Source organism: Cnephaeus nilssonii (genome assembly GCF_951640355.1).
Source record: "Cnephaeus nilssonii genome assembly, chromosome: 10".
Taxonomy (NCBI): domain Eukaryota; kingdom Metazoa; phylum Chordata; class Mammalia; order Chiroptera; family Vespertilionidae; genus Cnephaeus; species Cnephaeus nilssonii.
In genome coordinates, this window is record NC_137081.1 from 39,983,305 (window position 1) to 39,999,771 (window position 16,467).

General features: G+C 40.4%; 1 protein-coding gene across 4 annotated transcripts in view; it reads left to right on the forward strand.

The window, feature by feature from the left end:
- CCDC141 (coiled-coil domain containing 141) overlaps positions 1-16,467 on the forward strand; it is a 177,033-nt gene that overhangs the window by 94,533 nt on the left and 66,033 nt on the right. For all 4 annotated transcript variants that reach the window (XM_079782191.1, XM_079782193.1, XM_079782192.1 and 1 more), the window contains exons 7-8: positions 6-200; positions 12,351-12,523. In XM_079782191.1, the coding sequence (XP_079638317.1) occupies positions 6-200; positions 12,351-12,523 (368 nt within the window). The remainder of the gene's footprint in view (positions 1-5; positions 201-12,350; positions 12,524-16,467) is intronic.

The following is a 16,467-nucleotide window of genomic DNA, read 5'->3' on the forward strand; positions in this document are numbered from 1 at the left end:
CCTAGGAATGGAATGCCGCTGTTGAGAAGCTGAAGAGCGAGGCACTTGAGATTCTGCTGTCCAAGGACCACGTGGAGAAAGAACACCTACAGCTGTCCAACCAGAAGCTGAATCGGCTTCAAGAAGAATTCGGTCAGCTCATCGCGGAGAGGAAAACCTGGTTAAAAAAGGCGAATGATTTCTTCAACAGCGCCAACCAGGTCAGTGCGCGATCAAGTTGGTCATTTTAGGTAAATGGGACAGTTCTGTAAGAGACCCATTACTTCAACGGGCTGGAGCACGTCACAGAAACGGAGATTTCATCAAGAGCTGCACAATTGACGGCAGCAAAGAAGAACTTTTAAATGATAGTCTTATCATGGCCATTATCTGGTTCTCAAAACTAAGAGACTCAATGCTTTGACATGTAAAAAGTCACTTTTTAAAAATTCCTCATAGGACTTTATAGAGCTGTCGTTGGTCTGTTTGGGGGTAGGGGGGATAATTGTGCCCACCACTGTAGTGCTTCTCATAGAGGAAGGGAATTATTATAAAATATTCCAAGATTAAAAAAAAAAAACACACACACAAAAAGTATCTTGAAGCTTTTACTCAAAGGTCTCTCTCTCTCGCTCTCCCTCTTAAATCTTCTTTCCGTTATCAGGTTAAAAAATATGAATGGTGCAAGCCTTCTACAAGCAAATCTTAAATCTAGAAACAAAGATTTGACTTGACCTGCATGCCTAGGTCTGGGCTTTTGAAGTCAGCTGAAGAGAGAGCTTCCTTTGGGCGTCTCCAGGTCTCCTTGAGTTGGAGAATGCTCTGCTTCACCTGGCTGATTCATTTACTGTTGATTATGGTGGGTGGCTCCTGCTAGATGGTGATGTCTGCTTGTTCACATCACTTGCATAGGGCTCAGTATCTAAAGCCGGCGACCTTCTTTGAAATTTTATTTTTCTACCAGTCCTAATTGAATATACCCCTTCAAACTGCCTTATTGGAATTTTTTGATACCTTAAGTATCACTAAATTTTTAAAAACTGGACAATGTGGCAGGAAATGAATGGGGAGCCCCTAGAAGCTCGGGACAGTGTGATTTAAAGTCACAACATCAATGCTCTGAATACAATATCCAGGTATATATCAACATAGTTACTTAATTGTGACCTCTTTTACTAATAGGAAACATTTTGAAAAGGATGAATAATAAAATTCCAAAATGGAGGTGCTGGAGTTACAGTTAAAGAGATGTTTATTGCCAAATTATTTGTCGCTTGAGCTTGGGATGTGTTTGCTGTAAGAGAAGAAACAAATGGCGTATTACTGGAGCTTTGGAGCTAACGAAACAGATAGTAGGTGCTAAGTTTCCGTTCAGCAGCCGTTTCTGAAGAAGAGACTATTTTTGTGTTGTGAATCCTCACTTGAAGATATTTTTCCATTGATTCTTTTTTTAGAGTGGAAGGGAGAGACTGAGAGAGAAACATCGATATAAGAGAGTCAAATAGTTTGGTTGCCTCCCAACCAGGGCCAGGGATTGAGCCTGCAACTGAGGTACATGCCCTTGACCAGAATCGAACCCACAAACTTTTAGTCCATGGATTGATGCCCTAACCCAGTGGTTCTCAACCTTTCTAATGCCGCGACCCTTTAATACAGTTCCTCATGTTGTGGTGACCCCCAACCATAAAATTATTTTCGTTGCTACTTCATAACTGTAATTTTGCTACTGTTATGAATTGTAATGTAAATATCTGTGTTTTCCGATGGTCTTAGGCTCTACAGGTTGAGAACCACAGGTTGAGAACACTGCTTTAGAGCCTAAGACCATAGGAAAACACAGATATTTGCATTACGATTCATAACAGTAGCAAAATTACAGTTATGAAGTAGCAACCAAAATAATTTTATGGTTGGGGGTCACCACAACATGAGGAACTGTATTAAGGGGTCACGGCATTAGAAAGGTTGAGAACCACTGCTAGACAAACAGATTAGGCCTGAAGAAAAGACTTCTTAACTTGCATTGCACCCTCATTCTACAAAATAAGGGGATCATCTGCCAATCAATTAATTCTGTTTCTAAGGAAAACAGTTAAAGAACCTGTTGCTATGGGAAAACAATGCTTCTAGTTCAGACCTATAGTTTATAGGCTTGCAAAATGGAGAGTTCTTTTTCTTCTCTCTCTTTCATTCTCTCTCTCTCTCTCTCTGGCTCTTGCTTTCTCTGCTCTTATTATTCGTTACCTTGCCAGGGAGATTTTTTCCCCCTAATGTTATTCCTGGGCTTGAGGAAGAAAGAATGATATATATATTTTTACAATAGTAATTTTTTTTTTAAATGAAGAACTAAGTGGTTACTTTCTCCAACTCGTATAGTAATTCAGGTCAGATCTCGAAAGCTCATATTTCTCAACACTACAGACTTGATTTCTAGATCCCCTTTTTCATCATTTGAATGCCCCGGCATTCAAATTACAAGTTCAGTTGGGAGTTATCCATACTGTGTCATCTTTATGGTTGAGAGCACTTATAAAGGTGTAGATTTCTTTCTCCCTTTTCTAATCATCAAGGAAATAATTTCCAGCCCCAAAGCTAAGAATTCAGTGTGAGAGGTGATAGGTACCTTTAACTCAGCAAAAAATAGAAGCTGTAGTTTGGAACGGGGATGCTTAATTATGACTCTTGAAATTAATTACTTATTATATTATTAAGAAGAAATAAATGATGAATTAGCAGTGGATAAATCCATTTAAATTAAAGAAGGAAACTCTTCTCAAAACTTGTAAATGGTATTTTTATTTCTGATTTATATTATGGAATCTCCAAATTTTACAAAATTCTCACTACTTTATCTAGTTTTTGGTATAACACTCATCCTAAAAAATCTACAAGCTAACATATTTACAATTTGTGAAATTCAATAAAATATGATTATCATTAATTGTCCACATTGACAACAGTACCCACTCACTGCCTTTGACTACTTCTTAACCCTGCTAGGGATTGATGATTACCCAAGGCTCAAAATCAAGTCTGTTTCTTACCCAGAGCGTCCACTGCCTTTGGCTTGAGGTGTACCTGGAGTGAGCAGTAGGTGGCAATGTAAGCACACAGGATCTTGGGAGTATTGCTAATCATGTTTTCCATAAACCAGCTGCTGAACTCAAGTGGAGATTGGGCCATAGAGCTCAAGAACCTGAGATACTTCCTTATCCTTTTATCTGCTGTATTTGCTGGACCTATTTGCTAAATCACTTAGCAACAAATAAAAGTAGGGGTTGGTTGTCAACATTGGATGATAACTGATTGGACAAGAGTTTCTCTAATTATTAGATTTTAAAAAAATGTTTATTGATTTTAGAGGAGAAGGGAGAGGGAGAGAGATATAAAAACATCAATGATGAGAGAGAATCACCCATCAGCTGCCTCCTGCACGCCCCTTACTGGGAATAGAGCCCACAACCCCAGGCATGTGCCCTTGATCAGAATCAAACCGGGGACCCTTCAGTCCACAGGCTGACACTCAATCCATTGAGCCAAACCAGCTAGGGGTCTAATTACTAGATCTTGCTAAGAGTTATGAGGACATGGTCATGAAATAGGAACATAGCACCTATGATAGTAACTCATCTTGATTCCCCCATATTTTCTTCATCTTTCATGATTATATATTGTTTATTATTATATTTCTAGCATGTTCACAAAAAGAAAGTGCTGGTTAATATGTATTGGTTGCCCAAATGTATTTATCATTGTTTTAGGGAATGTGGTTTGAATCAAACAGAGATAAAAATGCATAATAGGTTTCAAGAGCGGAACAGTGTGAGTCTCTATTTATATGACAACGATGATTGAACCCAAAGCTGTAAAACATGGCTGATTAGTCATAAAATTTTATGTCCCTCGCTTTCCATTCCCAGGCACATGATTTCACTGGGGAAATCAATCAGAGGGGAGAGGCCAAAACCACACGGTCTGATTCTTGGGTGGCCAGCCTAAAAGCAAAGGTGCAGCAGAAGTTGCGGCAGCCCGGGGAACACACCAAAAGCAGTGTGAAATGTCATGACTGTCGGGCTTTACTGCTGCTGCAGTCACCACTGAAAAGTTAATGTCTTTTAAAAAAGATGATGTTACTTTTTAAGATATTTACAGTGATGCAAAACAGCAATGTCTACAGCAACATTATAGTTACAGATGAAAACAAAATAATTAAGCATGGAATTTAGTAAATTTTTTTCATTTATGTATACACTATTCTACCTTTTCCAGAATAGATACATTTTAGCCCAGAGGTAGGAAACTATTAATTAAAATTGTCCAGTTGTTGTGTGGAGTGAAAGAAGAAACTTGTCCAAATAAAGGACCTGCAAAATATTATCCAGAAGGAAGTTGAAGTGATAGAAATGAATTCAAGAAATTAAGCTAATTGTCACTAGACATCAAGGAAGGTTTCATTACTGTCAGTTTCATAATTCTTATGCAGCCTCAGATTCCTTATTTTCAGAATAACTTCCCTCTTTCTTAGAAAAAACTAAAGCAACTTGCTTTCACTCCCTCCCTTCTTTCACATTTGCATTCAGATAAAATGTTGTGTATCGGCTGTTCTCATGCATTGTATGGGTAGTTGAGCTAAAGTAACAGAAATACAATCTTTGCCTTCACGACCCTCTGTGCCTAGTTTAGTGGAGAGGCAAGGGACAGAGTGCCATGTACTATGGGAAAGCCTCTATGGAGTAAGCCCAGAGCATTAGGCAACACAGAGACAGGGCCTTAACCTGGCCCGGGGGAAACAGTGTCAAGGAGGTGACCACTGAGTTAGACTTGGAAGGCTGGGGCAGGAAGGCATTGGGGGAGGACTGCATGGTACAAAGCCATGCCATGTATAGGGAATCTCAGGTAATTCATTTTGCCAAGAGCATATGGTGTAAGCCCAGAGTGATAGGAGACCAAAGTGGTAGATGCAGGCAGGCGTCTGTCGGGAAGGGTCTTGAATAGCATGCTAAGAAGTTTCTGTCTCATGCTGGACATGTCCTTAAATAGGCAGAGATAGTAAGAATTTGAAAAAGTCGTTTTGAGGCAAACCTCCTCCTGTAGAAGCAAGTGATATCTTGACTTACTCTCCCTCCTACCTCCCTTTAAGAGAATGTTTTAGAAACCTTTGGTTTTATAGCACAGGGACAAGTTTTTTAAACCATAGTAAATATTTGATAAGTATGGCTAAATTATTAGCATAGAATTATTAAAGCATATCTAATAGAAACAATTATAGAAATCAAGGAATACTTTAATATCTTACATTTCTCATGAGAGCCCACAACTCAGCCCATATTTAATCCTATCTAATAATAGAGTAACATGTAAATTACCATCACTCCGCTACGCCCACGATTGGGCGGCGGGAGGCTGGGGGGCGGGACTCGGGGTGGCCTATCCGGCCATTGAGAGGCACGGATCCGCTGCCACTGAGGGGGGCTACCCTGCTGTTGAGAGGCGCAGGGGGCGGGACTCCCGCCCCCTGTGCCTCTCAACGGCCAGATCTGCGGCCGCTGAGGGGGCCTGCCGCGGACACCCAGCTGCGCCTCTCAACGGCAGGGTAGCCAGGTGTCCGCGGCAGCCCCCCTCAGCGGCCGTTGAGAGGCGCAGGGGGCGGGACTCCCGCCCCCTGCGCCTCTCAACAGCAGGGTAGCCCCCCTCAGCGGCTGCGGACCATCAAAAGTGGGGGAGCTGGGTGCCTGTCTGCTCTGACACCCAACTCCACTGCGAAAAGCAAAAGCATGTAGGGGACCCTAGACGTGCATGATTCAATCATGCACTGGGCCTCTAGTAGTCTTATAATAAGGACACTTAATTTTTTAAAATTTTATCTTTTTATTGATTTTAGAGAAAGGGAGAGAGAGAGAGAGAGAAACATCGATGTGAGAGAGAAATATTGATTGATTGCCTCCCGCATGTAACTTGACTAGGGATTGAACCTACAAACCTGGGTATGTGTACTGACTAGGAATCAAACCCACCACCTTTTGGTGTAGAGGATGATGCTCCAACCAACAGAGAGCCACACTGGGGGGTCAGGCACTCGATTTTATTACCACTGATTCATGAGTATCTTTCACAATAAAATTATCAGTTCACTTCTAAGTCTTGAGTGTATTAATTGGTTTCCCTTCCATGGCAATTTTCTCCCTTGTATAAAAGCTATTTTAGGTAGATTTATTTTCCTTTGCTAAAGTAAAATTCCTCAAGGGTAAGAAACATGTCCATTTCACTTCATTTTCACCAGAACACCTAGAGCAGTGCCTTACAGGTAGTGACGCTCAATAATTATTTGAATGATTAAAACAGTGAAATATTAGCAACTATGGAGTGTCAAGGCCAAGTGCCTTACATTGTACATAAGAGATTATATCGATCCAAGGAAATTGGGATGAGAGCACTTGGAAAAAGGGGAGCTTAATCAGTACATGAGGAACTCAGATTTCAAGGAGACTCGTCATCACACAAACCGCTTCCTCTGAGACTCTCCATGCAGCATTAATTGCTTATTTCTTCCCATTCCCTCAGTATTTCTCTGTGCTCTTTACGAAGAGATTATGTCTTAATCACTTTCGTAGGCCACCTAGTGTTCAAAGATTTGTTGAAGGCATGACTATGTGACAAATCAATTTGCATTTTGAGCTTGAATTTCCTCTTTTCTAAAATAGGTCTAGCAATGTTTATCTCCTTCAGGGAATATCATTCAGAAATAAAAGTTCTTATAATTGGTGATACAGTACAGAGTCTTTTCAGGGCAGCACTGAAGTATAAATAAATGGAATGGTGGAGTAGTAAGTGAAAACTCAGAAATGTTTGCTAGTGAGACACTTTTCTGAAATGACAGAGTAGAGTTTGGAGCCAGGCTGCCTGGGTATGAATCTGGTCTCAGACATTGATTAGCTCTCTGGCCTTGGGCAGTTATTTAACTTCCCTGTGCATCCGGATTCTTCATCTGTAAAATAGAAATAATAATTATATGTACCTCACAGAGTCATTGTGTCGTCTGAATGAATTAATACAGGACTAGTGCATAGAACAGCTAAGCCCTCACTAAGTGCTAGACATTGTTTTGTCATTATGTTTTCATTTAATACTGCACTAGCTCCTCTAACATGACTTAAATGCTCTTGTTCATTTTCATATCCCCAGCACATAGCAGAGTATATGCTCCATAGATTTCAATACATATTTGCTGAATAAATGAAAAAAAAGGGCTTTGCATATTGTAAATGGACATTTTCCAATGTTATTATTCCCAAGTTCATCCTAAATCCATTTAGGTCATTTTAGATAAAAGAATTAAAAAATTATAAATAGGGACTGGCCATCTAAAGTTCTACTTATGGGTTGAATTTATCCATTTCTAAGATGGATTTATCTCAGAGAAAGTAAGGGGTGTCCATACATAAACTTCCTACATTCCTTATTGATACGCTGCTTCAGGGACATGCTACTTTCAATCCCAGATGCTCTCTTCCAATGCTTTTTTCCCCAGCTTTTCAGACTGTGAAGCCAAAAGCTGCTTTAGGTACTCTTAACCTTTTGCACTGGGATGTGACTCCACAAGGTTAGCATTAGAATAAAGGAATCGAGAAAAAAAGCAAGCGAGTGCAAAGGGTTAATTTTTGACACCTGTCATTAGCATTTCTAATCTATCTTGTTACATTGACAACACCAAAGGGATTCTTGGGCCCAGCAGCAGCAACCTTGGGGAGGCAAGGAAGGAGCCGGAGCACCAATAAAGGGCAGAAAAAAATGGGGAGCTGAAAATCATATCCCCCTTTGCCCTTGACCATCATGGCATTGAAAAGCTTGGGTGGATTTGGACAGGCCTAAAATAAGAATCTGCTTGCCATAGTGGGAGCCATCAGAAGTTACCCCAGGTGGTCTCGAGGAAAAACACTGAACCTTTTTGTCTTCATAAAAACTGACCCCATGCTCTAATTAAAAGCTGAGTTGAATTTGTATCCTTAATAATTACAAAGATTCCAACCAAACTCATTCTCTGGCCTTTGGACTCATGGAAAGAAATTTTCAAGTTTCTGCAATTTGTGTGTGTGTGTGTGTGTGTGTGTGTGTGTGTGTGTGTGTGTGTTTCTATATTGATTCTCTTCAAATTAGTCAAGAAGCAAACAATATTACTTATTAAACACCTTTGTGAAACAGCATGGTATAAGAAATATGCTAAATGATTTGCTTAATTTACTAATCTCGTAGATATTTAAAAACACACACAAATGTGCCATGTCCTGATACCATCTCTATTTTATTTGGGGCAGCCTGCTTTGGATATTAACAAGGGAAAAAAGAAAAATCTTTATTAGTATCTTAAGGAACAGAAACCAATCAACTTCTTAGTTTTTTTTGTAAACCAGGGCCAAAAAGAGCTTGTTCATCTCCTTTTTATCTGCCTAAGAACTGACTAGTGCCGCACAAAATAGTCAAGAAGAGCTGGGCCCTAGAGGGAGGAAATGTTATACTTTTGCGTATATCCTTTCTCTTCTAAACCAGTCATAAAACCTTTATTTGACCAGCACATGCAAGGTTTGAAGGAAGAGGGGGGTGTGAAGAGAAAAGCTGAAGGTGAAACATTAATGGCAAAGGAGTTTACGTGGGGGTCACAGTGGTCTTACCAGAAAGAAGCTGTTCTGTACCGTGTGTGCAACAAAGAGATTCTTTGCAGGCCGGGTCCAGTGTATCAGGTTCCTTACGGGTACGGTGAACAGGAAAGCACTCAGTTCTATTTTGGGAACAGATTAAGTGAGAGCAATGATACCTAGATCATTTCTGGAATTGGAACATGGATTCCTCACCAAATTCTACATGGGAATATGAGAAGCGAGCTCTGCATGTGACAGTCACAGACAGTATAACCTTCTTGAAGGAGGCCTCCTCTTCAAATCAAGAAGTTTAATTCTGTGTTCCTAGGTTATTCCCAATAGGGTTAGGTGAGGATCAAGGATAAGGAATCAGCTTTCTTGTAGAATCTAGCCTATGTTACCAATAGGAAGTATTTTGCAAATATGTATATTTGTTGAGCTAAAGAAGGAATGAAATCCCTCACCTCCTTTCTACTGCCATCATTCCAGTAAGTGTGATATATAGAGCAATTGAAAAGTAAATGCTTTTGACACTTGGTCTTTCTGAGGGAGAAACTCTGGAAGAAAATTTGGCTATTTTCTTTCTAAGTTATGGACTGTCTTGGCATTTGACATAGTACCTTCTCCTTCCAGTGAATGTGTAGCCATTCCAGTTATTTCCGTGCTGTTAGGAAGCAGTATTTTCACGATAGTATTCAGAAATGAGGTGGAGTCACATCACACGTACATTTAATGTGCACGTGGCTTCAGAATCTAGCTCCTGTGAAGGTGAGGCCAATGCCTAACCCACTGACGTGAGAGTAGCAGCTGTTCAATGGGCCACAGAGGAGAGACCCAGGTGGGTGGCCATGCACTTCTCGGTGGTTTTTGAAAGATATGAGCCATCACTCAAGATTTGGAGTAACAGCCAGCAAATATTTTCTGAGTACTTACTACACGTGCACCATCACACCCTAATTACGTTCATAACAGCTTAATATTGAAACAGAGTGGAGTTAAGCTTGCAGGCAAGGAAAAGCCCTTTGGGATTCTCTGTCCTTTTTCATTCACCCTAGGAAGTTGAGAATTATCTTAAGGAAGACAAAAAGGAATGCCATGACAATTGCATACAATAGACTCTCCTATATTCCTTCCTTTTGTGTAGCTCAGTGGCCCTCAGTCCTAAATGTGACTATGTATTACCGTGAGCACTAGTTTACATATACTCAACTTTGAATGTGATTTAAGGGAATTCATGGTCATTTTGAATCCAACAGATTCTTGCTTTAGGCACTAACTTTAAAACTAACCCTTGATTAACAAGAGACTCTGCTTTATTCATACTAAGCAATAAAAATTTAAAATATAAAACAACATTCCAGAAACAGTGGTTTTTGCCAGGTGGTGTTTCCATGTGTTATGGAACCATCAAGAGAGTAATTCACATCATCTTTTCTAATAGCATCTTGGCTCTGTTGCCACCTGCAGGGGGAAAATGGATTAGATGAGGAAGAATTCGTCACGTTCAAAGTTTCTTTAGTAAAAGCAATTTCTCTTTTAGATAAAGTCCTATATAGCTAAGAGACATCACTCAACCTTTCTCTGTATCTTTCCTCACAGGTAAGAAGGGAAGGTAGACACTTATTTATAAGAAGTAAGTTTTAAAATCCTACCTTTAAACCTAATATTAAGAGGCTTCTTGGAAGTGTCCCTTCTTTCTTAGCCTCCCATAGTAAGTCTGCCACGTGCTGCCACAGCCCTTGGTTTTAGAGCTGGCCCTCAGGGCCAGACAAATGGACTGCAAATACCAATCTGCCACTAAGTAGAAGCGTCACTTGGTGCGATTTATTTAACCTCTCTGGACTGAGTTTCCCCAGTCGTATAATGGGGATAATTTCCAGCTCCCTCCCTGGGCTATGAAGGACAATGTGCTTGAAACTCAGCAGACTTTAAAAACTATTTGTCAAGTGATGGAAAATAATTGGGAAACAAACAGTATAGAAGGAGCACGTAATTCGCATTAAACTGTAATTATTATTATTACTTGCTATCACCTATTAAGTAAATGGGAATGATTTTTTTTTATTTTAAAAATATATTTCCATTGATTTCAGAGAGAGGGAGAGAGAAAAAACATCAATGATGAGAGAGAATCATTGATTGGCTGCCTCCTGCATGCCCCCTACTGGAGCTTGAGCCTGCAACCAGGGCATGTGCCCTGACCAGGATGAACCCTGACCTCCTGTTCATGGGTTGATGCTTAACCACTGAGCAACACTGGCTGGCAGAAATTATTTCATTTTTAAGCATTTTAAGTAATGAACAGAAAGAGCAGATTCACGAGATAGGAGCACATTGGTGAGAGAACAGAATATCAACATATATGTAATACGACGGTATTTGAGAGATTTCATTTGTAAATTCAATTTTTTCCAGTTCCAATTCTGCCATTAAAATTCACTCCCAAGGTGGTGGCCAGGGCAGGCATGGGTGCTCCACAGCTGTGTCTCCTACATTTGGCTTAAACTGTGTCCCTCCCATCAGTCCAGCCGGCTCCTCTGGTCTCTCTCAGCTCTCCGTGGTGCTAGACTCACAAGGCCATCTGCTCTCCTTGCTCCTGTGAGGTCCCCCTATTCCAGCTGGTAGGCCCCTGCTGAGCTCACTGGCTTCCCGCTCAGCAATCCAGGGAGCGTGGACTTCAGCGCCCCAGCTGTCAGTGGCACTGTCAAGCTGGCTGGGGTAGGTCCTCCAGACTGGTATGAAGCATCCTGAACAGTGGCTTCCTCCAGTAGTGCCAGAGGGCAACATGGCAAGAGCTCCCTTGCTATTCAGCTTTTCTTCACCTTACCTAACTCATCCTGCTCTCCAGGCTCAAGTTCAGAGATGGGCTATGAGGAGACCCATGAAGACCACTGTACTCTGCTCTCTTTCTCTCTCTCCCTCATGGTACCACAGCCTTCTTTTAATTTCTTGTTATCATATACTCCTCTTTCATAATGCCCCGAAACATTACTCTGTTAATTCTATAAACTGAATCCCCCATGCTTGTTTGCTGATCTGCTAATAAAGGAAGAAAATCAAAGAATTAAAAAATCTTCTCGCAAGACAATATCTTAGTTTGCAAAAATATGTCTTTCTGCATAATCTATGTGTATGCTGGAAGCTAAATACTACCTTGCTCTTAATCTTTGTACTGCTTCAGATCCAAATTCTAATCTTCTCTGTAGAGAGATGGATGTCTATGGATGGAGTAGGCAGAAGGTCTTCTACTTGGATAGCCAAGGGCAAAAGCACATTAGTATGTTTTTGGCTATTTCCCTGCAGTGTTTCAGTTTGAAAGTGCAATTTATTGGGAAATTTTCTTTTAAGGATATTACAGAGACATTCAGGTTATGAAAGTCTGCATAATATTTAAAAATATTTCATCCATTATTATATGCAGTTCAGAATGTGCAAATAATAAACATGGCCTTCTAAATTCTACACAGTTATAACTGTTGTCTAGGTACGTTCTCAAGGTAAACTATTTTGGTGATTTTCAGGTGTTGACACGTATGTATGCTGAACTAAGCTGTGATCAGTTTCTCTAAATGGAGCCTTAAAACTATACAGCTCTTTTCCAAGACTAAACTTGTTGTTTTTGGTTTTGATTAAACTAATAAATTAAACAGGCTGGTTTAATCGCTAGTATTTCATGTACACATCAATGTAGATTTTAAACTAGAAAAGCAGAAAATGAAAGTTTGCTTTCTTTGGCAGGCGTTTGATGTACTTGGAAGAGTCGAAGCTTACCTTAAGCTCCTTAAGTCAGAGGGTTTAAGTCTGCCTGTCTTGGCAGCCAGGCATGAGGAATTACACGGAGAAATTAAAGGCTGCACTGCTGATGCTTTGCAAAAGGGACAAGCCTTAATCAGCCAAGTGGACTCCTGCAGGTGAGTAAAGGCTATTTCTTCCTCTCTGCAGCAAGCCTTTTCACAGTTTCCACAACTTGTTAAAAAATAAGTTGCATGATTTTTTTCTGCTTCTGATGCTTTGCTACATTATGACATGGCTTAGAAGGATCTACTGGATTTTGGTCAGCAGTGATTCTGAACAAAATATTGCTCAGCCAGAAGTGAGGCCATATTTTGAGCCTGAGGACCTGAAGGTGCTAAAGCTTTCTCTCTATGAGTTTCTGAGGAGACGAGAACAAAAGGGCAAAAGAAGAAACAGGGCATTAGGTCTCATTGCTTTTTCTTTCCTCCATGGGTTTCTTTTCTTTTAATTCACGAGCCTGAAATCTACCGTTTCCTTTTTCCTCTCTGGAAAAAAACTAAAGTATCAGAATCCCCTTTCATCAATGGCTTTGTAGCTCACTAAGCAAAAACCCCAAATGAAAAGAGACATCGTTAATAATAACAATGGCTCATATTTATCAAGAGCCCACCATGTGCCAGGCACTGTACCAAGAGCTTCATTAATCCTCATAGCAACTCTACAAGGCACATACTATCAACGTTCAACTCTTACAAGTAACTGAGATACAGAGAAGCTAACAAACTTGCAAAAGGTCACACAGCCAGTTAGTGGTAGATCCAGAATTTAAATCCATGTTAATGGGCCCTAGACCCCATGCTCTTCACCAATATGCGTGGGCTGGTCATTTTTATGAGCACATTTGGTGAGTGTATCATTGTGAGTCTAGATTTGAGTGGGAATGAGGAGAGAAAAGGAATGTGAGAAACAAAGAGAATGAAATGGGAAAGTATGAGGAAGAACAGGGATTGGCTGACAAAAGAAATAAAGAAATAAAGGTGTAGATATTGACTAGGATGAAACGAAGGCAGGGCTTACATTTTGAAAGAGAGACAAAAAGATTTGTGCCAGTGGGTTAAGTCCAGTTTTTTATCTTCCATGTCCACAATCTCTGAAACTAAAAAATTCAATTTGAGGAACAAGGAGACAGGTGGAATATAGTCAAGTTACTCTATTTCTTTGTCCTGCTCTGTGTTAGACGTGTTTTAAAAGTATTGATTGGGTAAGTTTGGGTTCAGGGAATTTTCCTTCCAGAAGACAGTGTGAGTCCAGACAGATATTTAACCAGGGTTTGTGGTGGTTGCTATGGGACCATACAAAGCCAAGGTCAGAAATGATCCAAGGCCTTCCAGGCGTAGCCAAGAAGCTGAGGCTATGAGAAGGGCAAATAGTTCTCTCCTTTGGAAAGCTAACAACAGTTATAGCTACTGCAGGAGTTTTACGACGGTAAAGCTTCTTTTCTTTAGCTCTGTGCCATATGCATCAAGGAAAGTGTACACTTGGTCCTAGGAGCCCCAGTGTGTCCATGTCTGACCCAAAAATGTGATACAGGAGCTGATTCCCTCCCCTCCCCTGCTGACGGTGAAGCCTCCCAGAATGTATAAATGAGAAGATACCCTATGAGGTGGCAAAGACACTTGTGCCTGGACTCAGGGTACATGTTGGACATGATCTGAGTCCTGTGAGACTGTATTAAGTAGTGGGGTCTCCAGATATAACTGGGGAATGGTCCCATGTCAGTTCAGCAGGTGAGTCTGAAGCACAGACCGATGTTATTTCTCCATTCAGGCTACTCTTTGCTTATAGTGCTTTCCCTGCGCGTGGGCAGTCTCTTCACAATGGGTAGGTCAGGAGGTAGCCAAAGCCCCTTCCCCAGATCTCTGGAGATCTGTCTGTAGTTTGGTGTCCCAGATATTCTAGGTGCCTTGGCCTCCCTGAGGTCTGATCTCTGTTCCCTCAACTCAGCAAGACCTCTGGGCTCCGTTTGGGTTCTACTTCCCCGAGCTTTGATCTGGAAATTGCCTTCCAGCCAATAAACTGATCCATGTATAAGCCCACCGCATTCGTTTCCCTTCTCTCAGGGATGACTGTCCGGTGCTATCTGTTGTTCAATGTCTGAGAACCATTGGTTCACATATTTTGTTTATTTTCTGGTCACTTAACCCTTTGCACTCGCTTGCTTTTTTCTCGATTCCTTTATTCTAATGCTAACCGTGTCGAGTCACACTCGACATCCGAGTGCAAAAGGTTAAGGCATGAGGGTAAATCCAGTCACTGCTTCTTGGCTAGAAACTGAAATTCCCTATTCAATTTGATGCTTAACTCCTGACATTGGAAAGCTGGTCATAATTTGTTATGATCCTGTTTGCTAAACTTGATCCTGTTTGCTCAACTCAGTAATGCTCTATTTTTAATACTTAGACATAAGAGACATACTCTTATTTTATATTTTTATATTATATTCTGTAGGGTATTAGTGACTGTTTTTGGCCATGTATATTTACTTAGCTGGTCTCATTCTTTTCCTCTTCTTTGCTCTAGTCTAAATTTATTTATATATTTTTTAAAGAGGCATTTATAGTTCTATTCTTCAGGCTGCTGACTGAGCCTTACTAGAAAAAGCAATAGTTAGGGACCATTTCACGAAACTCTAATTAATGGTTAGGTAACTGGATTTAAAAAATAATTCATAGTATGGTTTCTGTCAATGTCCTAGATATATGAGCTTCTATAGTTGTTCCAAGGTGCTTGGTTGCCCTGAGATTTCATTGTATTTTATAAACAAATACTATTTCCATTGTTACAGGAAGAACTGAAGGTAAAGTAAGATTATTACTTGGCAGAGGACATTTTTGATTCAGAAGGTAGATGTAGAATAGAAAGCCATTAAAAATGAAATTGAAATGCATTAGAATTTCAGTTGCAAACTAGAGCCACATGCAGCTCCTGACCTCGACCCCGTGCATTCCATTTGGGACTTACTACCTTTCCGCATCTGATGATTTATCTGTCCATTGACCTGAGTCACCATCACAGGAAAGAAGCAGAACCTATGAAGGAGTTTTCAAGTTGCAGCCACTGCTGGAGAGAAGTGGAGTTTTGATTGGTGGCAATGGGGATAAAGGTCAATTTCAACAGTGCCAAGTCCATGATATTGAACATTACAGTGGCTTCCTAGGCTTTTGAATGACAGACACACTGCTAAGACACAAAATACGGAGGTTCCTATTACCAGATGTTTGAAAACTGGTGTGGATAAGAGTTGGTGTCAAAAGAATTCTATTTCATGCATTTTGAGGGCCCAAACAATGTCATGACTTTTAAACTTATCTTCTGTGAACCCCAGTTTCCTCATCTGTAAAATGGAGCTATACATTTCATAGAGGGTTGGGTGTTTTGTTTTTATCCTCACCTGAGGATATGTTTATTGATTTTAGAGAGAGAGGAAGGGAGAGAGGGGGAGAGAGAGAGAAACATCAATGTGAGAGAGAAACATCGATCAGTTGCCTTCTGTATGTGCCCCAAACAGGGATTGAACCCACAACCTAGGTGTGTGCCCTGACTGGGACTCAAACCTGCAACCTTTTGGTGTAGGGGACAACTCTTCAACCAAGGGAGCCACCTGGCCAGGGCATTGTTTTTTAAATTCAAATGAGATAACACCACTCTTGGCATATAAAGAGTGCCCAATAAATAATGGTTCACTTATATTTTTTACTTTCTATACAAAGAGCTTTAAAAGCTAATAAATACTGAGTCACATTGTTGTTTCAAATGATTCCAATAGAGTCAGCTTCACCAAGTCATATTCATTTTAGTAGCTGGGGAAGGTTATATTTGAAATGGGACAAATATTTATCTTAATGTAATAAAAGGCAGAATTTAGCATTGGGACAGAAAGGAATTTCAGAGACCCTTAGATCTGATTTTTTTCCCCTTTTAATAAAAAAAACACAAAACAGGACTCATTTATCTGAGTTCACATTTATCTGAGATTAGGCCTCCCAGTACATCCGAGACCTTTGCCATTTTTACTCTGTAATTACTATCTTATTTGGAATGGATCCACACTGTTTTCCTA